Here is a 27,104-nt window from a genome sequence, read left to right as displayed (position 1 = left end):
CTTCATCCGTTTGACTGATGACACCGGCCGACAGCCCGTCTTTGTTTTTCCCCGTTCGCCGCTGGTCGCGTGCAAGACGTTGGGATGAGAGATGACAACACTGTGTGCCGCCTCATCGCGGACCCTCGTGGTAGCCCTTTTTTTAAACGCGACAGGGCTCTCCGGTTGTGCGGAAAATCCGGCGGCGTTGTGGCCGAACGAGCAGGTGCCCCACTATCACCTCCTCGGTCACGTGACGTGACGTCTTCACAACCTGCTGCCCGCCGTGGCAGTTCTATTAATGACCGGTCGCCAGAAGTTGCTTGAGAACTGCAGTTTGTGTCTCACGCGCACCCTCGGTGGCTGTGTTTGCAAAAGGTTGGGGGGGGTGGGGTGCCCCCCCCCCCCCTCCTTTCTTGGATTCGTGCATGCAATCTATGCTTATCAATGAGCGCAAGGTAACCGATATGAGGGAGTTTAATACGGAGGGCGTCGTGCATGCTCTAACGAATGGAGGTAGCCTAACAACGGGGAAGTGGAAACTAGGCAGAGACGAAAATCAAATGTTTTCATTAAGAGACAAACAAGGCAATGTCTCATTAGCAATCTGGATAGGATAGTTTTGCAGTCAATGCAATCAGAGCGTAAATGAGAGACGCACTAACGCACAGCACTGGAACATCCCACCAGGAAAGAAACAGGAAGTAAAGAAAGCCTTGGGAGCTATGTAAGGGGGGAACGCAGCTGGTGAGGATCAGGTAAAAGCAGATCTGCTAAAGGACGCAGGAGAGATTGGGCTAGAAAAACTAGCCTCCCTATATACGCAATGCCTTATGACCTCGAGCGTACTGGAAGCTTGGAACAACGCCAGCATCGTCTTAATCGATAAGAACGGATACGTCAGTGACTTGAAAAATTACAGACCGATCAACTTACTGTCCGCTGCCTACAGGGCGTTTACTAAGGTAATCGCGAATAAAGTCAGGACAACCGTAGACTTCGATCAACCAAATGATTAGGCTGGCTTTCCTAAAGGCTATTCGACGATAAACCATATTCACGCTATCCATCAAGGGATAGAGAAATGCGTAGGATATAACCAACCCCTATATATGTCGGGTGTTTTTTGTCTTATTTTTAGACGTTACTTTTCTTTTTTTTGAGGTAAAGAGAAGCTCTTTGCAGGGTAGTAATACCATTGTTGGCGAATGTCAAAAAACAAGCGAGTCATATCAACTGTAAAGTGATTAACTAAATCCTAAAGGTCAATTTTTTAACTGTTACGGATAGGCACCTGTTTGCAAGTAGAGATTTGTAGCTGGCCGTTAGTAATAGTCATCTCACTTTTTAGAATTTCGAAAACGCGATCACCCTCCCCGTTGTGGCTCAGCTAATTATGCCGACGTACTGCCAAAATAATGCGTTTTCGAAAAGCATGCGGGCAAGCAACCCGTCTAGCGCACGTAAGTAGTCGAAATAGTCGAATTTTGTCGAGCCATAGCGCCGAGGGTAACCGCGTTTTCGGAATTCTAAAGACTAATATGGCTTGGACTAACGACCGGCTGCAAATCTCTTAACTGCAACCAGGTGCCTATCGGTAATGGTTAAAAAGTTGGCTTTTAGAATTTAGCTAATCGCTTTACTGGTTGATATGATTCGCTTGCTTTTTGACGTCCGCCAAAAGTGGTATTACTATCCTGCAAAGTCCTTGTCTCTACTTCAAACACCCTGTTCTTTTTTAAATTTTGAACCTTCTAAAAAAAATAAAAAGATCCGCTATAGTCTTCATAGAGTACAAGAAAGCTTTTGACTCAGTGGAAGCCTCAGCAGTGAGGCAGGCATTGCGGAATCAGGCTGTTAAGAGCCTGATGCAAAAATACTGGAAGGTATTTACAATGGCTGCACATGTACCATAGTCCATAAAGTCTGCAATAAAAGGCCGCTCAGGAAGGGTGTTAGACAGGGAGACACCATCTCGCAAATGCTATTCACCGCCTGTTTACAGGAGGTGTTCATAAGCCTGAATTGGGAACTGTTGGGGATACGAGTTAGTGCATAATACCTTAGTAATCCGCAATTCGCAGATGGAATTGCCTTACTAAGTCATTCAGGAGAAGAATTGTGAAGCATGATGATTGATTACTGTATGCAGTGTTCAACAGTCTCGGAAGGGAGCAGCAGTTTACAATTGCTAGCGAGGCGCTGGGTGTGTTAAGGGAATACGTCTATTTAGGGCAGGTAGTGACCGCAGATCCGGATTATGAGAGGAAAATGGCTAGAAGGATAAGAATGGGGTGGAGCGCATATGGCAGGTTCTCTCAGATCGTGAGTGGCAGTTTACCAATATCCCTCAAGAGAAAAGTAGATAACGGCTGTATCTTACGGGTACTTGCAGAAATGTGGGGGCTAACGGAAAGTGATCGACTTAAATCGACTACAACGCAGCTGGACATGGAAAGTAAAATGATCGGTGTACCGTTAAGAGACGGAAGGAGGGCAGTGTGAGCCGGGAATAAACGGATGTTTATGATATCCTAGTCGAAATTGAGAAAAAGAAATGTGCTTGGGCAGGGCATCTAATGCGAGGGCAAGATAACCGATAGTCGAAGGCAAGGGTAACAGGCGGCCGGCGGCATTACGTTAGGTAGGCGAAACAGATTAAGAAGTTTTCGGGTATAGGGTGGCCTCAGCAGGCACTGCACGTGGTCAGTTGGGGAGACATGGGAGAGGTCTTTGCCCTGCAGTGGGCGTAGTTTGGCTGATGATGATGATGAACTGTTATGTGATCGCAAAAGAAAGAACAATGAGGGCCCCAGGCCGCTCAAAAGAGAATTAACGCTATCGCATCATACGCCGCCCACAAGGAGGAGCTTAAGTGTCCCCCCCCCCCCCCCCCCCCCAAAAAAAAAGCGTAATAATACGAATAATTTTTTGTCCCGGTTTCTAGCTTTTACGTCTGGATGCTGTCAGCTTGGCTGCTTTTGTGTTTTGGACGCCAGATTCCCCAACTGCGTGCCTGGTCGCGGATTTCTCTGATGGTTCGAGGTTCTGAACCAGTCACGATTTACACGGCGTTGGTGTGCCAGGTCTGCGTGCGTAGCCGGTCTCGGGGAGCGGCGTCTGGCGCCTCGTGCGAGGGTGTTTGTGCGCGTGCTTGATTTTCATTCCGGCCAGTGGGGCCGTGGTCGTAATGCGAGGTGGCGGCGGCGCAACCCAAGGGCGCGAGGTCCGAAATGTTGTTACTGCGCGGGGGGACGAAAGGCGTCTCCTGGCGGCGTCTGGGATCGCGAGAAAAGCCGCCTCGTAAACAAAGCTGCGGCTGACGTTTACGATGCTGCGGCCATTGTGCCCGCTGCCAAGCACTGGTCGATGGCCACACAAAGGGAGGCTGCTGCTGGCTTCTCCTCTTGGGCTTCGAGGAAGCCTTTGAGGCGCCGTCGCGAATTACGCCCCGCCATTAGCGAGGTCCTTGGAGACGCGGCTGTTCCGCCAGGGGCGAAGTGATTCGGCGTCCTTAGCGAGGAGAGGTCGCCCTCGTCGCACGTTTGTCGTCCCGCGTCGCTTTTCTCTTCTTTCCTTAGCGCCGCCGGTCATCGCCCCTCTTCTCCGCCTTTTGTTTTTTCTCCCCGGTACAAGCCGATTCGAATGGAGGGAAAAGTGTCTCGAGTCGGTGCATCTCGGGGATATAAAGCCGCCAACGCCTGCCACAGAAGGCGACCCAGCTCGGAGCGTTTCGCTTGGAAGGGTTTCTTGCAAAAGATGCCGCTTATAGTCGCGCATTGATACTCCGCTTAATCGCCCGGCTATGCGGGAGAAGGACTGCGGACGACGTTACACTTCGCCACGCAAGCCTGGCAAAAAGCAAGAATCGTGTGTGGCTCCGCTGTTCCTTTACCGACCGCCGACGACTCTTGGTGGAAGTCATGCAATTCAGCTGCCGCAATGGCAGGTCTCTTACAAGTCCGAAGAGCTTGAATTTTGTTCCCTAAATGCGATTGAAGACACCAAAGGGGGGTGTGGACATGATATGACATGGCGAGCATTAAAAAGGCTTCCTTCTTTCTGAACCTGTTTGGTCCGAATTTGTAAGATTCCACTCGTGTTTTTCATCATCTTTTATTACGTCTCAGTAATGCAGAAAGTTGAGCTGGCTGGTGATTCATCGTGTTAAACTTGCCAGCTAGCGTACAGGACAGAAGAGGCACGCGATCGTCCTGTATGCCTCTTCCATGTCTTCGTCCTCTATTCTAGCGTCAAATTCAAGGAACCGACAACTGACCAAAACGTGCCGTGAGATTATGGCGGAGATGAAAAGATCGTGCTGATAGTGTAAGAATTCTGCACTGCTATAGCGAAGAAACATGGATTTATATTTTTAGGTTCGCGTCGAAAATCGCCTAAAGGAAACTGAAGAGCCATCTTGGGGTGAAACCCTGCCATCATCATTGCTACCACGTGACCACATCTAGGTAAAATATTGCTCGGTTGTTTTAAGTACGCAGCGTTCATTTCCTTTCGATGTGTTCATGCTTTATTCTAGCATACGCTTTCTCCAGTGCGCCCTTCGATGAAAAGCAACGCTCCCGTCACATCGCCAATGTGCATTTAGCCTTTGTCACCAGGTGGCGCCACAGTTTTTTCCATTTCTGCAATGCAGCGGCAACCACGGTCCTCTAAAACGTTCGTCGACGAGGCATGCATCACCGTGCCGTAAGAGCTTTGAGCGCGGAAACTAATGGAGGCTGCTCTATACTGAAAACGTGTAATTGCTGTCTGGTGGTGAGTGAGATTATCTGTGCATCAGTTTTTCTGATGTGCAATCGCGCTCGCTGATACTGGTTTCCAGCATCGGTCGCATGCAGTGTTCTAAAAATTCCCGGTAAAAATCTCCCGAGTTTCCAACAAAACTGCTGTGGAATCGAGCACCTTAGATAGCAAGATTTGCGTTGTACCGAAAAAAAATTGGGTGCTTAAAATTCACTGTTCGGTTTCTTTAACATGATGTAAGTACGTTTCTTACCCGACAGCAGTTGATAGGTGGCTTCAAGAGGGCAACACGATAGCTATATATTGTCACGTGATGGTGACAAGGCCCGGGACGACAGACGAACGACCAGACGACCTGTCACTCAAACGAACTCTTTATTGGCCTGTCTCGGCGGCGGAGATAGCAGCAAACGTGCTCGGCGGTCTTCGAAGAGCAGAATCACCGCCGCTCTCCGTCGTGCTCGATTTAAACCTGACGATGAAATTTCGAGATAAGGCGTGGAAATCGCCGACTACAATTGCGAACAGCTCAGAACGATTTGTGCGCGGGTGCAAACATTCCAGATAAATCTGATAGCGTCTCTCGACAGAAACAACCAAATGGTAAAGCGGTGTGCTGGTGGCTTCGAGCAGGAACAAGTAACCATTAGAAAGCTTTGCGGCAATATGGTTCTGAGTTGTCTAACGATCCATTTCATTTGGCCGTGACGTCAGCGTGACGAAAGCAACAGCAGGTCTGGTCATGGCGCCGCCGCTAGCCAGTCCGGCTGAGTCACAGGGACCACCGCTCCACGGCAGTTATGCGCAGAAACGACGCCCAGTTTCTCTGCCGTGACTGAATTGGCGGTGATAAAGCTCTTCAGGCGTGTCACTCGTTGGCATCGGCCATCATGGGCATGTGTCTGTGACGACCAGCGTGACCACGTCTACTCGAATGTCCTACGGCAATGGCAGCAGCGACCATTGACACAGGACCAAATCGAATCGGAAGGAGCCCCTGATTCGGTACTCAAGTGTTAACTGCAAACGTATTCCTTTTCTTTGTGCGTTAGTTAATATTACCAGGAAGCTTTGTACTGTTTGTTTGTTGGTGCTGAAAGCCGCCGGCACGAAGCTTTACAACTTAGTGCGTGGCGCGAGATGCGACCAAGTTTATCTCGGAACTGCCTCTCATTGTTCGTTATTGTTGTAGATGCTCTTGGCTGTTCATCTCTAAGGTTCTTAACCAGGTTTAAATTGATCGCGGCCGAAAGCGGCGGCAATTCTGTTCTTCGACCACCGCCGAGCACGTTTGTTGTTATCGACAGCGCCGAAGAATTGAGTTTTTTTGGCGCAAGGCAGTCGAATGAAGAATTCGTTTAACCGCCATTCTGTCTGCACCCACTCCCCTCTTCTCCCCACTGCCCACGGTGTTGTCACCACCACGTGACTTTGATGGAGAGCGCCTGACTATCCCAGCTAAAAGCTTTAGCAGTTCCAGACGCGAACATGTTGTCCGCAGTGGAGGACAGCGGCCGCTTAATTCTCTGCGCCAGATTCTGTTTCGTCAAGTTCCTTCATGCGCCCCTGGAGGTCGCAATCAAGCACGGACTTCGAGCCACCCAGCGCTGTCGAGAGGCCCCACAATCTGTCTAAACGTTATCCCTAACCCCTGCCCTCTTTGTCTTATGAAAAATAAAAGTTTGTTCCTCCTCCTCCTCGTGCGCTGTATGGTGGCCACGCGCTGTTGCTGTGGGATATTTTGTCCCGATTTTCGCTTCTTCATCGTCGTGCCTTGCTTCGAAAGCGCAGCAGAATCGCTTGTTACTTTGCGCCTGGCTTCCAGGAGCAGATTGTGCCCGGCTCTCGGCAGCCGCGGATGTCTCCCCACGGTATTGACCTCTGATACCCCTTCCCCGCTGCGCCCGTGGAGAGGCCAAACTGCGGGGGCCGAAGTAAGGTTCGGCATGGTTTTCCTGTTTTGCAAATGTGCCCTCCCCGGTTGGAAGCATTCGGCGATGCGCTTGCCTGTGGCAGGGACCTGGCCATGGCGGCGCGGCCGAAAGACGTCGCTCTCGTTCCCCGGCCGACAGCGGGCTTGATGGGCGATGACCTCCCCCCCGCTTCCGACCCGGATTCCACGGCATCTCTCTCGCTTCGGAGGCGTGTTGTTTTTGGCCCCGGCGCCCGCTTTTATTAGAAATTCTTGCGAGGGTGACCGCTGGCCCCCGCGATCCCGCTGATATTATTCTTTGGCAGCTTTGGGGAGCGAGCGTGCCTCGTCCATTCTTTATCCTTTTCTGCGCGCGCAGAAGGGAGGGCCAGCCGCGAGTGAGCAATGGCATTCTTTTCGGCCGGCGATATTCGCGCGCCATTCCTCCGCTGCCCGAACGGGTGCCGAGGCGTGTTGTTTCTTCTGGACCATCTCCGCAACGAAGCGTGCGCGCAGAGGAGAACGCGCGCCCTCGCGCGTTGGATTGATGAGCGTCGTCGTCGAGTGGGATGACCGCCGACCGGGAGAAGGGCCTGATCCCCCCTTCTTCTGCCCCGGCGCATTTTCGCCACCGTGGTAGCTGGACCGGTTGGGGCGTGGCCAGAATGGCCTGTTAGTTTTCTTGCCGCGTTTTAGAATAGGGGGACCCTATAGGGATAGGGGAGTAGTAGCAGGCCGTCAGTGCCCATGCGCGGGACAATAACGCCTTTCGGGTTACTGTACTGCGCATGCGCACTCCAGCCGTTCCCCTATCCTCCTAATCGATAGCGTACCCCCATTCGAAAGCTCGGCTCTAGCCACGCTCAGCTGTCTTTTCGCGAAGCCCACTTTCGCAGATTCCCAGGTTCGCACTTTTTGCTAATGAACGCCCGGTACGATTCCCGAAGGAAGTCACCGGAATGCAGTGCGCTTCTTTCTTTCGCCGGCGGGCATTAAATGGCAACATTACTTTGTCCCGCTGCGCCATCTTCACGGGGCCCCTCCTGGCCCTTTCTGGTCAGCGCTCTAACCCAGAATAAGGACTGCGACTGTAGTCCTAATCAGGCACGGTTGGCCCAAGTGGGCGAGCAATGCTTGTTCTATTTGCGGCATGAATTGCACTTTTGCCACCTGCATCTAAGTTTGATTCGCAGAGGAATGACTTCCTCATTGGGCTGGCAATTCTTATTCAAGGAGGGAGCTGTGGAGGGCTGATGCTACTAGGCATGCTACGACTGTTTGTTTGGCTGCTTTGTAAATAATGGTGCACGACGTCAACAACGCCGCCGCCTGCTGCTCGTCACTTTTCATCCGCTGGAGCCGCAACTTCGGTAGTTTGCCCAGGCGCATTCTACCCGTCACCTTTATCGCATAGCAGTCATTACTTACGATATGCGCCTGTACAAATGTTTATCTCTGAAACGAAGTATCAGCACTTGTAGAGGAGGCTCATCTATCGCCAATATCGTCATCCTGACAACGCCCACTGCAGGGCAAAGGCCTCTCCCATGTCACCCTGTCCTTTGACAGCTGTGGCCAACGTATCCGCACAAACTTCCTAATCTCATCCGTCCACCTAACTTTCTGTCGCCCCCTGCTACGTTTGCCTTCTCTTGGAATCCACTCCGTTACCCTTAAGGACCAGCGGTTATCTTGCCTTCGAATTACATATCCTGCCCAAGCCCATTTCTTCCTCTTCATTTCAACTAGGATATCATTAACCCGCGTTTGTTCCCTCACCCACTCCGCCCGCTTCATATCTCTTAACGTTACACCTATCATTTTTCCTTGCACAGCTCGCTGCGTTGTCCTTAACTTAAGCTGAACCCTTTTTGTTAGCCTCCACGTTTCTGCCCCATAGGTGAGTACCGGTAAGATACAGCTGTTGTAAATTTTTCTCTTGAGGGATATTGGTAAACTGCCATTCAGGATCTGAGGGAGCCTGCCATATGCGCTCCACCCCATTCTTATTCTTCTAGTTATTTCCCTCTCATGATCCGTATCTGCGGTCACTACCTGCCCTAAGTATCCTCGCTACCAATTACGAACTGCTGTTCCCTTGCTAGGCTGTTGAACATTACTTTTTCTGCATGTTAATTTTTAGCCCCACCGTTCTGCTCTGCCTGTCTAACTCATTGATCATGCTTTGCAGTTCTTGTTCTGAGTGGCTTAGCAAGGCAATGTCATCAGCGAATCGCAAATTACTCAGGTACTCTCCATTAACTCTTATCCCCAACTCACCCCATTTCAGGCCCCGGAATACCTCCTGTAAGCAGGCGGTGAATAGCATTGGCGAGATCGTGTCTCCCTGCCTGACACCTTTCCATATTGGAATTTTGCTGCTGACTTAATTGAGGACTATGTTGGCTGTGAAGCAGCTATAAATATCTTCAGGCAATTTTACATAAGGCTCATCCACACCCTGATTCCGGAATGCCTGCATGACTGCTGAGGTTTCCACTGAGTCAAATGCTTTCTCGTAATCAATGAACGCTATATATAGGGGCTGATTATATTCTGCGCATTTCTCTATCAGCCGATTGATAGCGTGGATGTGGTCCATTGTCGAGTATCCTTTACGAAAGCCTGCCTGATCATTTGGTTGATTGAAGTCTAAGGTTGTCCTGACTCTGTTAGCAATTACCTTGGTAAATGCTTTCTAGGCAACAGACAGTAAGCTGATCGGTCTGTAATTTTTCGAGGCCTACATAAACGCACTCATGTACTGTGGCGATCAGAATATTGCGGGACGTGGGAGAGCGTTGGAAAACTGGGTTCTGCGCCACCTAACGGCACACCCTCGCTCTTTCGCCCCTCGCAGGCCTCTCTGTACCGTCACTCCTACCTTACGTACGCCGTACCTACTTCAAAACTGGCGCCAGGTGGCGCATCGATAGCTGGCAAGCATTTGCCTAAGCCGCAGATGGGTGAAGCAAATCGCGTGTCGCTTTTTGCGGCGAAGCGACTCTTGGTCAAGAAGAGGGAGCGTGCAGTTATGTTTTCTGTTTATTCTCGGGCTCCTCGCTGGCGTGACCATCAATTTTCGATGCGCAAGCGCTGAACGGGCCACAAGGCTCCAAATGCCGAGGTGGCCAGCTGCTTACGGTCGCAAAGAACGTTGCTACACGGAACCCTGCGCAAAACATGCAGTTACGCGAAGCAGAAAAAGTAAATGTATAGCAATGCTCGGCAACAATTCTCTCAGGTGTGTTCCGCGTGTGCAGCACTCTGCGAAGCTAATGTGCAGCGAACTTGGCGTCGACTATGTTTACTGGTTGTAGTTGATCTGCGGAGGTGATGGAGGCTTCACAAGTCGCCGTTTTGGGGAAGTGTCGCTCATAGTGCTGGCGCAGTAAAATAAAGAACGCTTCACTGCGGGCACCCTCCCCTTTAAGCAAAGTCGCTGTGTCGCGAAAGGCTGCAACAATCTGTTTGGCCCTTCTCAGCAGCTTGTGCAGACGCTAGCCGGATATCGAAGCGGCACCTGGCGCCGGTTCCGATCTACGTCCGCCGTGCGTAAGGTAGGAGTGAGGGTACAGAGATGCCTGCAAGGGATGAAAGAGCGGGAGTGCGTCGTTAGGAGGCGCAGAACGCAGTTTTGCCACGCTTTCCCACGTCCCGTAGTATTGCGATCGCGACAGTACAGTCATTGCTTTAAAATGTGCCTAGTAAGCCAAGACACGTGTGCCATTAATTTGACTCCCATGGCGGCTAGCGTTAACCATTTTTTTTTTTTTTTGCTAATGCTGTCCCCGTAACGGTTTGCTGTTTCTCTGGAGTGATGTGTTTTGTATTGGAATGAGAAACTGCTTTTTCATGTCGCTAGTAGGCGCTGTTAATTTGTAAAGTGGCAGCGCGGCATGGCTATCGGGCACCCAGTTTCCCATTCGACTCTGAAGACGACATCTGTAGACTGCGTAGTCCTTACCTACCATCACTCATCTGTCGTCCCATGTCGCCAGCCTGCAGGTAGCGTTCCGCTAGTCGTTTTTGGTGGGGAAAGCACTGTTCAGCCCGCCTTGGATCGATGTGCGCGGCTGTCGTGGGTAAGGGGGAAGAAAACAGTTTGACGTTTCTATTCTCGCTCTTCTGATTCTAAGTCACTGCAAGTCAAGGTAGGGCAGCCACTTGGCCACGAATATAAACAGGAAAGAGGCCGACGCGTCTGATTAAAATTCACCGCGTAGTTTACGTCCGCACGCCTTCCCGCGTCCGCTGCGCCGTCCCTTCCCCGTTCTGGAGACGCCGGGGACGTGAAAAGAACTCGGAACCTCGCAGCGGAGGCGCGGTCGGGCGTCGCTCGCGCTGGCGGCTGCAAAAAAAGAAAACAGGGAAGCTCGGTCGTAAAAGATCGGAGAGTCCCATAACCGCAGCTGTACGAAACACAGCCATAAATAATCCATAAAACCGCGGGAGGCGAGAAAAGGGGAAACTTTGGAGCTGCTCCTCACGCGGCGGCGCCTGCGGAAAGATAAGGCACCTTTCCAGGCCGGCATGCAAGGAGAAGCTGGGCGCTAAATGCGATCCAGTTCATTGCGAAACCCTGCACTCCTTGCAGGGGCGAAGGGCGCCGCTGCAGTAGAAGAGCTGTGCAGCAGACATTGTCATTATTAGACGTTCCATTAAAGCCCCATCTTGTGCAGGGCCCGGCTTCCCTCGCGCAGGCGGGCCGTAAAACCCAACGGCGGCGGAAACGGTCCTATAAAAGGCCGCGTCCTCTTCACGCTGCGCGGGAGGCTGTAAAAGCGCTGCCCCGCCGTTCTACGTGTGTATCTCGCGTGCGCGCTCTTGACGCCAACGACTGCTGTGCTCTGGCCGGCGAAGACGTTCGTGGCCGTAATTGTAGCGAAGGCGTCGACCGCCGTGTTCTCGGAGGCGCTTCCCGAGTCGTAAACCACGGTCCTTCCTCTAGACCTTCTGGCGCGGCCATCATCGATGGACGTTAAAAAGCGGGCATCGTGTTCGCCTTGGGATGATCCTGTTCTCGGCGGTCGTTATCAAGAAGAGGCCCCAGTGTTTGTTTTACGACTGGCGCTCCGTGGGAAGAAAGGGTCGGCCACTGTGTTACTATGCAGCCGCTGGAAACACCTGCAAAGGGTCTGGATCCGAGCCCACGGGGGAGCCGGGCCAATCGTGGGAACGCAGCAAACCCGCCGCAGTGCACCGCAGCGGAAAACGAGCGACTCGCAGGCAGGGAGAGGGAGGAAGTTATTAGAGTGCTTCTTCCCTTGGAGAAAACGCCCGCCTCTTCTTAATGGGTTTGTAATGCAAACTTGGATGTTCTGCTGCACTTCCTTTAATTACGAGACAAGACACCCCAGACTTCTGGTTCGGGCAATTTGGGCCGCGAACGACGCTCCTTCTTTCTTGCGCGCAGCTTTTTGCTCTTCTAACGAGCGAATCCTTGGCTGCTGCCGCCGCTAATTTTATGGCGGCTGGACGCGCGCTGCTCTGCTTCGCCAAGCGATGGCGGCCTCTTTTGTTGGTCGACACTGCACGCCGGCAGCGTCGTCCTCTCTTCTGTCGCGCATTAGCGATGGAGGGGGGCGTGGTCGACTGCGCGGCTCCGACATTTGGCGGTGACGAGGACAAGCCTTGTCATGACGCGGCCAAAACTCACTAATGCCTTATTCTTGCATTTTTCGCCCCCACTTCTCAACTTCGTGGGGGGAGGAGACGGGCTGCCAAAATCTTCGTATCTAGTTGGAATTAGGTGTTCTCAAAAACGCGCCGTTCCCCGTTCTCATTCCTTTTCATTTTTGCGCTTTAATGGCATTCCGCTCACTGCGTCCGTCTCGCGTAAGCCTGTGCGCGTGTGAAATGCAAGCGCGTCTGCGTCCCCTTCGGCGCGGCGGAACCGCATAATCCGCCGCCGCGTCTGAGCGTTGCTGCTTGCTCCGATGAGCCGCGCTCCCTCTTTTCTTTTTTCTTTCTTTTCGTTTTGCGCCTTTCGCTGCGCTGATTGAGCACTCCGGTTCCTCGAGTAGCCTTGACGTATGGCTCTCCTAATGCTTCATTACTTCCTTGCGGAGTCGCGCGCGACGCAAGAGCTCTAAAAGCGGGGCAAAACGAGGATTCTATGAGAAGTGTTTAAAAACAGGAGGATCATCCCGTTATGTCGTTTGTGGGGCGCGACAACGCTGTTTCCAGGGCCCTTTATTATCTACTTTCGGGATTTGATGGCCGCGCGATGAAATTTTGGGCGGCATCCTTCGCTTTCGCCTCAATCTTTTCTCGTGTTTCATTTCGCTGCCTCAGTCGTGTGTATATATATCCTCAATTTCTTTCTCTTTTCTTTCGTGCCGCGGGCTCAGTAAAGAGCCTAATGGGCACCCTTTATGTCCTTTGGTGGCGCCCGTGCAGTGTCGTGGCCCTGGTTGCGTTGTAGTCGTCGAATCGGAAACGTGGCGGGAGCCGGAGGGGGCTCAACTGTGCTTCACAGCGGTCCGCAAAAACTGCCAAGAGAAAAACACCCGGATGGGAGTAGCTGGCTCGTCGCCTAGCGCGCTCCCGAAAAGGGGTTGAGCTACTCCTCAGAAAAGAAGTATCCGTTCTACTCCACTGTATGAAAAAGTATTTGAAGGTTTATTTCCCCAACAAAGTGTTGCGAGGAAAGACAACAAACAAAGCTGTGCAAACAGCTTGAGAGGTCCTAACTTCCTCTTTACAGAGCAGCATTGATGGTAGCAGCAGTTTAACACCAAAGAAAAAGACGAAAAGAAGTATAATGAGAAAAACACGTATGCTCAAGGAGGTCAGAAAGAGTAAAGTGTCACGGCTCTCTAGAGAAGAGTCTGTTTTGGAGTAAATGCTTCGTTCACGAAGGAGTCAGCACGGCAGCTAATAAAAGTATTGTACACTCGCTTGCAGTGCACGTTATAGTACATTCGAGTAGTATGTGTCTATTCCTTTGAGTAGCTTTTACACGGAATTTTAGGAGTAATTTGTCTCACATTCAGGCGGCCTTTATGATGCCCAGAGGAGTACATTTTACTTCTGAGGGAGCTCTTTTGAAGTGCGCTACTCCCATGCAAGCCCAAATTTACAGCTTTGTGTTAAAGAGTGAATGCCCCAATGATATTGCACTGACTGAATTCGCAAAATGTTTTTGGTTTGGTTTGGTTTATGGGGTTTAACGTCCCAAAGCGACTAAGGCTATGGGAGACGCCGTAGTGGAGGGCTCCGGAAATTTCGACCACCTGGGGTTCTTTAACGTGCACTGACATCGCACAGTACACGGGCCTCTAGAATTTCTCCTCCAAACAAATTCAACCACCGCGGCCGGGATCGAACCCACGTCTTTCGGGTCAGCAGCCGAGCACCATAACCGCTGAGCCACCGCGGCGGCGAAAAAAAAATGTTTTTACTAGATACAAAACATTCGAGCCAAGGGTCCGGCAGCTGGTTTTGGATGTTTACAGAGAACCAACGCCTTGGGCCCTGTAGAAAATAAGAGGAGTGTCTTCGCCTCTTGCTATCGCTGGTTATAAGGCACGACGTCTAAGGAGGCTCCTACTGAAAAAAAAACAATAAGAAAAAGCCCACGGAAACAATTGCACCTTTAAGATTCCACTATATCTGGTGCTTAAGTATAGTTTGAGTCAAGTTCACACAAGAAATTTTGAGTGCGTTTTTCAATGAAATAGGCATTGTTGAAGGTTAAATGTTTCTAATGCTAAAAGATTGGCTAGTAGGACATATCTGTACTACTGGCTCTATCTGGTACGCGGATTTGATGGCAGTACAAGTTGGAGCGAGAGGTGCTTTCGCAGCAGTACACCCCGCCAAATCTTTAGCTGGCGTGCGCGACGGCAGCTTTTTTTGCGCTCCTGCGCTTTGTGACGAAGCAAACTTGCGGAGAGCTCAATAATAAGCAGGAGTTTAGTGAGCCTCTGCTTAAATTTGATATCTTAGCAAGTCTGCGCCGTCATAAGCTGCAGGAGCACGGAAAACGCGGCCGTCGCACGCGCCAGCTAAAGACTTGGCCGGCAGTACATGCAATAGGGCGAATGGAAAGTAGCATCGATCGGGAACATTTTTCATTTAAAGCACAAAACTGCACTTGCCCATTCGCACTCTCCTTGGCTGCTTTCCTTTCCTGAAAGGGGCATTGCGAATACTTTCTTTTTTTTTTTCACTGGTCAGAAAGTTCCTCATGCGTTCAAGACACCAGTTCAAAGGTAATCATAGAAATAGAAGCATGCAAGCGAAACGCAGCGCCTTGCACACAGGCAGTGGAAGCTTGCATGCAATTTCCTCGCTGGAGGAACCCGCAGCCGCGCATTTTGACTGCGTCTTCGTTCTACTTACACCCTACAGGCAGTGTAAGGGCAATTAACATAGGAGGGGGAGCTCGAATATGCCATTGTAATTTCTTTGGCGTCGTTAAGAATACAAAGCTACCACCAGCCCCCGCCTCCCCATTCCCACCCCAACCTGTCTTTTGTTCTGCTCTGCCCTCACACTCCTCGGCAGGGTCGGCTCCTTTCTTTTTCTTTCCCTGCCTTCTCGGTATCGTCAGCTAGAACCGGAACGAATTCCTCCCCGATAGTTTCACATAAATGGAAGGTGTTCCGATAGTAGAAACGAACAGCAAACTGCCTCTTTTCACATTTTGCAAATGCGAAGAGCTTACAGCACTGAAAGATAACAGATTTTGGAACTGTACGCTTAGAGAACTAGAAACGAAGCGCTCAATATGGTTGCCGCCTCCGGTCCGCTGCCAAAAACTGCTGCTACTTTTCGACGCCATCAGCCTTTTATGAACCCTTCTCTAGCAGAATAAAAATTGGCAGTGGCTTAGCTCTGGTTAAACCTGGAGGATTGCGAACGCAACGAGGAGAGAGAGAGAGGTGATGGAGAGCGCGGCAGCGGCGGCGGCCCCGGCACGCTAGCTGTGCGCCGCTACTAGTAAAGAAGCGGTAAAGAAAGAAGCGGTAGGGTAAAGAAGCGGACGTTGAGCCGGCGGCGGCGGGGAGGTCGACGCGTCACAAAGCGAGGCGTATCGCGGGCTGGCAGCGCAGGCGAAGCAACACCAAGCGTTACGAGAACTCTCTGGCTGCTTCAGATGCACAGTCTGTGCAGCAGCATACTGCTGCACAAAGCGGCGATGGTCGAGTGTCTTGTAAGCCACGAGCAGCGACGAGGGAGCCGGTGTCGTCACTCGTTAGCGCGGCGAGCGGGTAGCTGCCGCTTGGCGGTGGGTAGACGCCCAGAAGGAAGTTTTTTTAAAATCCTTTTGTGTCTGAAGTAGTGTTCAAGCAGACGTACCCCTGTTCGGAAAAGTATTGAAATGATGTGAATGTTCCATTTTTTGGTGACAGCAGTAAAAAAGGGAGGCATTTCCTCATTTTGACCTCTTACTGCTGGTTGCACTATTTTATGATAAGAAGTTCAAAACGGGACGTCAGCCATTTATACTCCTATTCGGGCTAGTTTGTGTTTCGAGTACACTGTAGGCTCTGTGGTCCCTAGCTGGGAAATCAGGTGGTCACTCGTGAAGTGACCCTCTTGCAGTTGTTCACTGGAGAGGGCCAGTTCTTGTGGCTGTGATGATGGCGTAGTTACGCAGCATTTGTGGCTGCCACGGGGGTCCTCCACCCGGTAATGCCGGCCCCACTGGAACCGGGCGTTGTCAGCTGCCTTCCTAGAAAGCTAGAGGTCGTTGCAGCCGTCCTCAGTGCAGGAAAGATCGGGGCCCTTCTTCCTCGCCGCACCGTCAGTGGCGCTGCCTGAGGCTACCGACGGGGTGGTGTGTGAAGCAGGAGGAGAGCGTCATGAAACGAAGCTCTCTCCTGGCCCTAAATGTCTTCAGGTTGTCTGGCTGTGGGACTTCCTGCAGAGTCTTGACCGGTGTTTCTGCTGGGCCCTGATTTTGCTGCGGCTCCTCCCGCCGGCGCTCGCCCATTTCGGATGCGGATAGCGGACGCTGACCACCCCTAGGGCACCGCTGCCTGCTTCCGGCAGGGGACGGGAAAACCCAGTGCTCCCGTTATCGCTCGCTTCCGAGTTCCGCGCAGAGCCAGGGAGGCTACGCCGAGCTTTCGTGTTCTTTCCTTGTACTGCGGCGATTCAGTCCGCGCCGGGTCCGTTCAGCGCGGCCGTGAACCAACAGGTTCGGGGTTCTTTCTTCGCATGTTGTAATGGGGGCTGAGTTTTGTGCGCAGTGTCGCTCAGTAAGCGCCGTGCAGAAGTGCCCTCGTCGGCAGTGCTGCATGGAACTGTGCTCCGTGCAGCCCCGTCTGGAAATGAGGCTGGCCGGCGCTGTACTTACTGCGCGATACAAGGTGACAGAAGGAGCGGACTTTGAGGTAGGTTACGCCATTCTTCCCCGGCCGTGCCCTCTGCGGCCTGCGACACGCTGGCGCGTAGGGATGTTTGGGGAGGGAGGGGGGCCTTATCTCGGGAGTCCAACAACGCGCGGGGAGCTGGTGGCAGCCCGAAAAGGGAGGTGCCGCCGCTCGGACCCACGCCATCTGGCCGCTTGATAACGCCGTCGTAGCGTAATGGCGCTCTCTCGGCACTCCTGGCCGGCGGCTGATACGAGGCGGACTTTGGAGGGAGGGTGGGGAAGCATAAGAGGACAGGAGTCCGCGTCGTCGTCGAGGGGACCCCTGCGGGGATTTATGGGCGTATCGAGAACGGCTTCTGCCGGGCTCCTTTTCCCCGCGCGCTTCCTTCCTTGGCCGGAGGCCGCCTTCTCCAGTCACGGTTCCTGTTGTTTTGCATTTGTGTAATTGTATACGGTGCCCTACTTGGTCCGTAGGAGGCGAGAACATGCGTTGTCGCGCGATAAGAGATTCCTAACGAAATTCCACTCGCTAAACGAGGAAATGAGTTTGCATTGCTCGCACCATAGCCGTCTTGATGTCGAGTCCCTGCAACCCCCTGAAATCATCAATTGCGGTTGCAATCGCCTGTACTCAGCAAGCACTGTAATGTCATTTCTGCGGCGCAAGCTGCTGACAGCCTTTAGTGCTCGCACTAGTCTCTTTACGCCGGTTTCCTGCATACGCCTCGCAGTTGGCGTTCATTTTACCCGTGGATTGTCGCTAGTTACGGGTTGATTTCGATGATCGCCACATGCGCGTCGTTTGCATGGCCGGAAAAAGGTTGCGCGAATTGTGTGAACGCGTAGCGCAATGAGAAGCTGGTGGAATGCAGTGTGTTCTTTGTCTCTGTGCAGCTTCCCCACGGGGTGCGCGCCATGGCCTACAGTCCGCCGCCTCACAGCGACAGCTCCACGCCGCTCAGTCCCCCCATGTGAGAGGAGGAGGAGGAGCAGCCGCTGCGGAACTACACTCATCTCTCGCACCCTCGGAGTCATCCGTCTCTGGAGTGGCCTCGCTACGAAGACGCTGATCATATATAGGGCAAAAAAGACAAAAAACAGACGATTCCGCGCAAGGGATTCTCTCGGGTGAGGGGCGCTCCGGCGGGACGACGGTAGTGCTGGGCGGAGCGGGGGTCACGTGCCACAGCCGGCTTCCGCAGCCGGCAGCTCACTTCGCTCACTTACACGCGCAGCTTCGCTCCTTTTGTTTCTCGCAGTGAACTTGATTCCGCATACGGGAAGAACGACTAAAAGTCTACTGGCTGTGAAATCTATTTCGCCGTTTGCGAATCGGGTGAGCTTCTATATTTGAATGCCGCATACGTTCGTGTACATATGCATTCCGTGCGTGGTCTGATACGAGACAGGTGCTAGACTCCGCTGTCGTCACTGATTTGCGACGGTGCACTCGCTGAAGTTATGCTTTTGACCGGCCCGCCAGCGCTGTTTGTTACGGGCTGTTTTAGCATTGGTCCTCCGGGGTGGCGCGTCGTTTGACGTTCGCCTTTGCCTGATTGTTACGGGCTGTTTTAGCATTGGTCCTCCGGGGTGGCGCGTCGTTTGACGATCGCCTTCGCCTGATCACGATGTAGTCGGCGTTGAGTTCTCGCCGGATGCGGCGGGCTGGCTGTTGTCATGCGACCTCGTCCTTTTCATCCCGAAGCGCCTCTCACCTTTTGTGTGTGGTGGAGCAGAATAAAAAGAAAAGCAAGATCTGCTGCCTTTTTTTTTTTCTTGTCCCCCTTTTCCCCACGAACACAAATGACGGAAGATCTCGTGCTGAGTCGTCGTCTGACCTCGAGGCCTCCGCACGAGAGCGAATCTCAGTGCGTCCGACGGGACTCGCTACCCAACACGAAGATGTCATCGTTCTAATTCACCAGTTTTCAGTTGAGCGCTTGCGGATGGATGAAGACGAGCGCCATGCCATAGTTAAATTGAAGAGCGGTATAAGCGCGCTTAGTGCAAACACGCGTGAACACGAGGAGATAGCTCTCTATAGGAGGCTCTTCGAATAAAAACAAAAACAGACCCAATTGTTGCAGGCGGGAGTGGACCGCGTATAGCCGCTCTTCATGGTTTGTTTCGCGAGCAGGTAAGTCGCGAACGCTTAGGATGTGATCTGGTAGATTAGTTGCGCACCATATGGGGTGGTACAGGACGCGCCTAGCGGGCTGAACTTGTCATCAGTATTATTATTATTAGTGGTTAAAATAAAAACCATGTATCTGCCATCGAAGGAAGCCCGAAGCGCCTGAGCTTGCGGCTAGGGGAAATAAAAGGGGGAAAGAAAGTGGCATTACACCCTGTATATAGAAATGCACGAGTAGAATGCGGCTCCGCGCGTGGCTGCCGAGAGTTCTCTGCACCGGTCGCGGCCCACGTGATGTCATCACTGGAGAGGGTACGATTCCGCTAGGCTTAAACGTCTTCTGAGTTCAGGTAAGTAACTGTCGTGATTAGCAATTGTGTCCACACACATACACGCGTCACACGTTTGGATACGCGTCCCCACCTTAAACACTCCTGACTGGAAGTGACCCAGAACGGAACTAGGTCTGGGGCACTAGCTGCTCAGGAGTGCATGATGTGCATGTGCTGTTTGCAGTGTGTGTCAGTGTTTTTCTTGTTTGGAAACAGTGTCATTGGGGTGAGTGTCGCGTACTGGTTTCCGTACGGTGGTAGAATTCCATGCACTTGTGTGTTCTTTACAGCACCTCGCCACGATCCCTCCTATAGCAAGTGGAATAATGTCGTCGTCATTGCTTATTTTGCCATAATTCTGAAAGAACAAGAAAGGCGCATGAGTTATATTCTGGCGTTTCGAGACCACACGCGCACTTATTGTGCTTGGGGCTGCAACCCCACAGCCTTTCAGAACTTTGGCCGCTTCTGATAGCTTGTCGTGTATAAGAGAAACCTTCTTGTCGGTGTAACGCTTAACTTTTGCACTCTGCCAAATTAAATTCCGCATTTTCAGTTGAACAGTCGTTATGGATAGAGAGGCGGGCCTGTTCAGCTTTAGAACATTGCGCAAAAACTCTTGTTTTTCCGGGTAATTGTGGCAATACAAGATAACTGGGGAATTCGCGGCTGGGCGATCTACGTATGGTCTGTTAGTGCCTACCACTGAACAACAGGTAAGTTTATCACGGAAAACTTCGTCCATCACCTTACGGCGCAGTCTCCCCTTCGCTGCTTCTGCGATGCTCTTGTTCAGGTAACTTTGTTTTGTGCCATTACAGTGTTTCTTGGGCTTGTGCTGCGCTTTCATGTAGGTGAGCTATTTCCCGCGTCTTTGCAGATATTGCTTTCACGTTTTTGTTTTTTTTTTAATTAATTTAACCCGCAGGCCTCATTCGCAAGAGTTTTTTCTATCAGTTCTAGTCCACTGATTACACTGGCCGAGTCACTGCGTATAGCTTGCTGACCTTCAATGAGTTGCTGAACCGATAGCGTCGGTGCACAGAAGCAATGGTCAAAGGCATATGTGCGCCCGGCATAAGGACGAGACATCTTTCATCACTTCTGCGTGAGTAAACAGTACCCACATGGACAGAAAACGGAACCCTTTTGGTTGGAGACATGGTCCTCGACTGTCATAAACTGCTTTGACTAACGGCTGCTAAACGCGAACTATAGAAGCGCAGGGACCGCTTTACGCTTACCCTGTTGGCCTGAGAGCGAATAACATTAATTATTTTAAAGCAGCTCTCAATAAAGGTGCGGTATTCCTGGAACTGCTGCAAGGTAACAGCAGTTAACAATTAGTAGCGATTTGCTGGAAGTTGTAAGGAAACACGTCTACTTGGGGCAGCCAGTGACCGCTGATCCGGATCATGGGAGGGAATATAAGAATGGGGTGGAGCGCATATGGCAAGCTCTCTCAGATCCTGAATGGTAGTTTACCAATATCCCTGAAGAGAAAAGTATACAACAGCTGTATCTTACTGGTACTCACCTATGGGGCAGAAACATGGAAGCTAATAAAAAGGGGTCAGCTTAAGTTAAGGACAACGTAGCGAGCTATGGAAAGAAAAATGATAGGTGTAACTTTAAGAGACCGAAAGTGGGCTGAGTGATTGAGGGAACAAACGCGGATTAACGACGTCCTAGTCGAAATCAAGAGGAAGAAATGGGTTTGGGCAGGACATGTAATACGAAGCCAATCGCTGGTCCTTAAGTTACGCGTAGCAGGAGGCGCCGGAAAGTTAAGTGGGCGTATGAGATTAAGTTCGCGGGGATACGATGGCCGTAGCTGGCAAAGGACAAGGTTAATTGGAGAGACATGGGAGAGGCCTTTGCCCTGCACTGGGTGTAGTGAAGCTGATGATGATGATGATTCCTGGGATGTTAAAGGTGCACTGAAGAGGAATCTAAACTCGTCTTTTTGCCGCGGGAACTCGAACTACACGTTCCCAGCATTCTTAGAAACTTCGATTTATTGCCCTTTGCGGCCGATCTCCATAATTAAATCGGATTAACGTCCGGCTCCCGCCTTTTTTTTTAATTCCCCGCATACGGTGCGAGGCGTCGACCAACGCATGGAGTGCCTCTCGGGCAGTCGCGTGGCGACTTTGCTTTCGCTTTTATTTTGTTTCTTTTAGGTTTCCGGGAATAAATAGGTGTACTCAGATACTACACAGCTGCAAATTAGGCCCACGGAAATAAAAAATTGCTGAGGCTCAGCTTGGCTAAGCCTGGGGAATGCGAAGCATATTAGTGGCTAGGCTTGGTAATACATGACTTTCCTTGGTTGAATACTTGGTCATTTTAAGACAACCACTAGAAGCCTTCGTCGTGGGGGAAGACAACGGCATGGCTACAGCGGAACGCCGACTAACCCCGAGACGCGCGTTGGGTGAGCGCCTGGATTGCCACGGAAGCCGCGTCTGCCTGCCCGGTGGAACGAGCGTTTCACCTACACCGAGTGTGAACGCGCGTTCGAAATGCGCGGGTGTGACGGCTAGGGGTCCCACGGCGACGGCGCGAGGTGGAGGCCAGCCCTCTCATCCGATGTCACGTGGTGTGACGTCACGTGGCGTGAAGGCTAGGGGTCCCACAGCGACGGCGCAAGGTGGAGGCCGGCTCTATCATCCAATGTCGTGTGGTGTGACGTCACGGTGTCACGTGGGGGTCCCACGGCGACGGCGTGAGTGGTAGCTCTAGCAATATGCTTCGCATAAAATACGCGTGAACTACTTTGCTTTCGCCGAACATTACGTATCACTCCGCCGATGGCAGAGCGGCAAGCCGCCACGGGACTGGGAGAAAGGTTGGTCGACTCCTCCCCCCCCCCCCCAAAAAAAAAAAAAAATGATGGGAGCCAGACGTTAATCCGGTTTAAATTAGCGAAATCGGCCGCACAGGACAATAATTCGAACTTTCCAAGAACGCTCGGAACGTGCAGATCGAGTTCCAGCGGTAAAAATACGAGTTCAGATTCATCTTCAGTACACCTTTAAAGGACGCAGCTTAAGGTCCGGAGCGCCCTCTGTGAAGTCTTTGGAGAACTAAATTATGACGTCATTAATTTTAACAAACCTGACGTCATAGCTATGTGATTTTTGGCTGGAGAAGTAAATCCTGGAACGTCTCGAAGGTCAGTCTGCGTGACCCTTGTGCACAGCGTTGCCCTCCCCCGCATAAAAGTCGGGATCTCATCGTAGCATCTAGCTTCTAAAAGCTACGCTTACACGGAAGCAGGGCCACATGAACCCGCAAGGAAGGTGGGCGCAAACCATTTTGCCCGCAAACCAAGGACTGCTTTATAATTTCACTTTTGACTGGGTCGTGCAGACTCCTCGAGCGCTCGGCACAAGGGTGACGCAGACTTTCAGCGCCGCACGCGAGTCAGAGTCGATAAGACACGACGAGCGCACACTGCCGACGCTATTTTTGTTAGTTCGCGCTGGTTGTGTCCTCTTCCTTCGTCTTGGCCTCGCGTTAACGTACCAACATACCCTAATGTCCGTCTTTATGCCCGAGAGGTACAGTTATAGGAGAAGTCACAGCTCCTCGTTTGCGAGCCGTTCTTGAGCACCAGAGTTTGCGAGCAGTGGGCCGGGACAGAATTGTGGCGATTGAGTTTAGCTCGCATAACAAGAGACAACAGTGCAAATGTTTCACCAAAGTCACTTTATTAGTTGAAAACCATCACACGCAACTCAGAATAGTAACACAAGAGGTTGCTGACGAACCCACGATACAAGTTTAAACTTTGCACGAGCAGAGAACGAGCTAGTTGCCTCCTGTGCATAAATGGCATAAGAGTGCTGTATTCTGCGCTGCATTCCCCGGTGAAATTCAGGCTGCTTTTTAGAACACACGGAGGACAGACATTTGTAGCTGGTACAGCCACTCAGTGGAAAAGGCACACCATAGTACCAAAGCGGCTGCAAAACCCTAAAGTTGCAATGCGATGCCAGCACAGCCACACTTTCCTACGTAGCAACAGTTCTTCGCGTGCTGTTCATCTTCAACAACACCGTCCTTCCCGAGGCAGCAGCGTCAAAACCGTCAAAAACTACAACTGTGACTGGCATGGCAAAAAACAAGCGCACACACGTAGCCGACGAGAACATCGGTATCATCATCAGTCTGACTAAGCCCACTGACTGTACCCAGACTCATTCAATATGTGTTGCATAACACCATTTCCCTGGGCGCTGTGGCTCGACAAAATTTGGCCATTTCGACGTGTACTGTAGAGGTTTCTTTGCTTGCATGCTTTTCGAAAGCATATGTATTTTGGCACAATGCAGCTAGAATTTGCTGGGCCGCAGCGCCGACGGTAATCGCGTTTTCGCAATTCTAAAAAATGATGTGGCCATTACTAACCACCGGCTACAAATCAAATTGCAACCAGTTCGCTAACTTTGATAGTAAAAGGTTAATTATCAGAAATTAGTTCACAGGCTAATAGTTAATTTATTCATCTGTTGTCTGATGTCTGCCGACAATGGTATTATTCTGCCGCGTAAGCCGTCTTCCTGATTCAGACAGCCTGTTTTTAACAATTACTGTCCGGCTTCCCTGAAAAACCTGGTATAACTCATATCCTGCCCATATAAACTCATACAGGACACATCTGTGGCACATGCAGCTCGTATGTAACACACGAATTAATACGAGACACATCATCATCATCATCAGCCTGACTACGCCCACTGCAGGGCAAAGTCCTCTCCCATATCTCTCCAATTAACCCTGTCCTGCGCCAGCTGCGGCCACCGTATCCCGCAGACTTCTTGATCTCATCCGCCCACCTAACTTTCTGCCGTCCCCTGCTACGTTTGCCTTTTGTTGGAATCCACTCCGTTACCCTTAAGGACCAGCGGTTATCTTGCCTTTGCATTAATGGCGTGCCCAAGCCCATTTCTTCTTTATGATTTCAAATAGTATGTCATTAGCGAACGTTTGTTCCCTCACCCACTCCGCCCGCAACCGGTCTCTTAACGTTACACCTATCATTTTTTCTTTCCATAGCTCGCTGCGTTGCCCTTAAGCTGAACCCTTTTCATTAGCCTTCACGTTTCTGCCCCATAGGTGAGTACAGGTAAGATACAGCTGTTGTATACTTTTCTCTTGAAGGATATTGGTAAACTGCCATTCATAATAATAATAATAATAATAATAAATACTTTATTCACACCAAAGGAACAATACAAGACGCGGACGCGCCAAAGCCTCAATTGGGCTTGTAGGGCGCCGTCCGGCAGCAGCAACAACCTGTGTTACCAAATCAATTCTTTGTTTTGTGTACATTAAAACATATGCACTAGAGCTGTTCAAGCTCGGCAATAGCATCACGTAACTGTCTGCGAGTGTTCAAGTTGAAAACATTATCAGGCATCTCATTGAATATACATGGGATATAATATGACCTCATAGACATACCAAAATGAGTTCGCACTGCAGGGACGATATGTCGAGAAACTTTTCTTAATGGGATTGGTTTAACGTTGTGGAACCGAAATTCAGAGTTCCAGAAATATCTGAGTACAGTGACTTGTTTGAACACAATGTCAAAGGAAGGCAGACCTGAAGAAAGGAATACACTTTGCTGTTTATGGGGTATTGAATAGATGACACTCTTAGCCATATTCTTGAGAATACGGTTTATCCTATTTTTCCATGTTGCAGAACAGTTGAAGAAACAGCACATGCCATATCTCAGCAGAGAATACCCCAAAGACTGTGCAATTAAACGTCTTATGGCAAATGGCAGGTAGGCCCTTAGAGCATAGAGCAAGCATGCGACGCCTCTGAGCTTCTTACTGAGGTGTGCCATGTGCGTGTTCCAGGATAAATCACTGTCAAAGTAAATGCCAAGGTATTTCACGGACGGAACACATGTAATTGGGTAGCAAGAACATGCAGTGCAACTGGAGCTGTGCAAAAAAACCGCAGCGTTTTTCGGGATTGGCTTGTGTGCATTTCTAAAGCACACTAGATGAGTTTTTTGGGGGTTTATATCAATCAGGTTACATTGAAAGCAATCATATAGATTAGTAGCGTCCTGTTGAAGTTGACGGAGTGCGCAAGAAAAATCTGTATTAGATGAGATGAGGAGGGTGTCATCTGCATATTGATAAATCTGTGATGAAGTTATAATGCTGGGGAGGTCATTAACATAGAGATTAAATAAGAGGGGTGATAAGATGGATCCCTGGGGAACACCACTATATAAGTCTATAATTCTGCTTTGCACAGGTCCAAGTTCCACCATTTGAGATCGCTGAGACACATAATTTCTTAGTAACATTTGAAAATGACCACGAAAACCATAGCAAAACAACTTTTCACAGAGAATATCATGGTGAACAGTATTAAATGCCTTCCTGGCATCAAGAAAGAGACCAAATGCCACTTCATTTTGATCAAAACTAGAATGAACGGAATCCGACATCTTTTCTAATAACGTTTGGGTACCAGAACCAGCAACAAATCCGTATTGATGTGTGCTAAGCACGTTATGCCTCAGCAAAAATGCTGACATTGTACATAAGACGTGTTTTTCTAAAATTTGTGATATACACGACACGATAGATATTGGGCGATAATTCGAGATATCATTTCTTTTGCCACACTTGTAAAGTGGTATAACACGCGCTTGTTTAAGAGAGCATGGTAAGAAGCCACTTTCAATCATATCATTTAGCATAAAAAGAAGGACACACTTCAAGCTTTGGAAGTTTCTGGAAAGGTCGCTGATAAATATTCCATCAATTCCAGCCGATTTGTTATGCCGTAGACTGGAGATTATGCTGAAAGGATCTGGCTCTGTTATGTGTGGAAGAAATGCTGAGTCAATCACAGAAGAAGGAAGTAACGGCGAACGTGATGTGGCACGGGCAATGCGCTGTTCTTTAGAAAAAAAGTTATTAAAATCATTTGCCAAAGAGGATGTCAAGTGACCAAAACTACGCTCTATTGCGTCCTTGACCGGTCTACGCTGACGCCCACGCAGTTCGTTCACGATAGCCCAAGTTTTGGCCACGTCGTGGTGGCAATTGCGAAACTGGCTAGCATAGTAACGCCTTTTAGAGGACCGAAGAAGAGCGGTTACTTTGTTCCTAGCAGCCCGAAATTCATTTCGTAAGTTTGCATTTTTTGGTGAAGCGCGACATTTTGACCACAGCGCTTCTTTGCATCTAATGGCTGCGAGAATGTCAGCTGTAAGCCAGAAGCAATTATTATTTCGTTTTTTGACAATGATACTTTTTTTGCAGGATTCTTTTAAATTTTTAAGAACCAAAACAAAGTTATCGTAGGCGGTATCTTTGTTATTTCGTGATATAAATGAGTTCCAGTCGAAGGATGACACCTTACTGTCAAATAGTTTTCGATCTAGTATAGTCATAACACACCTGCTATCATTAGGTTTTTGTGCAGAATCGACCTTAGCAAAGTGGCATAGTGTAAAGTAATGATCCGCTAATTTCTTTCGAATGACAGCTGCCATAACATAAGACAAGTCCGACGCGCGTACGTTAACGTGGTCTATGCAAGTTTTACACAAACTGTTGTTTACGATCTCTTCTCTAGTAGGATCTGAAAGTAGTGTTTCTA

General features: G+C 50.4%; 1 protein-coding gene across 3 annotated transcripts in view; it reads left to right on the top strand.

Moving 5' to 3' along the window:
• exd (PBX homeobox extradenticle) overlaps positions 1–18,743 on the top strand; it is a 305,873-nt gene extending 287,130 nt beyond the window's left edge. For all 3 annotated transcript variants that reach the window (XR_016291691.1, XM_089584313.1, XM_089584314.1), the window contains one exon: positions 17,883–18,743. Coding sequence is in view for 2 of the 3 variants with exons in the window: in XM_089584313.1 (XP_089440439.1) it covers positions 17,883–17,963 (81 nt within the window). In the remaining variant the exon portion in view is untranslated. The remainder of the gene's footprint in view (positions 1–17,882) is intronic.
• The last annotated feature ends 8,361 nt before the right edge of the window (positions 18,744–27,104 follow it).

The sequence above is a fragment of the Amblyomma mixtum genome, chromosome 3 (assembly GCF_055824585.1).
Source record: "Amblyomma mixtum isolate Tamu chromosome 3, ASM5582458v1, whole genome shotgun sequence".
NCBI lineage: Eukaryota > Metazoa > Arthropoda > Arachnida > Ixodida > Ixodidae > Amblyomma > Amblyomma mixtum.
The sequence above is the reverse complement of the archived record's forward strand: the minus strand, read 5'-3'. Positions and strand labels throughout refer to the sequence as shown.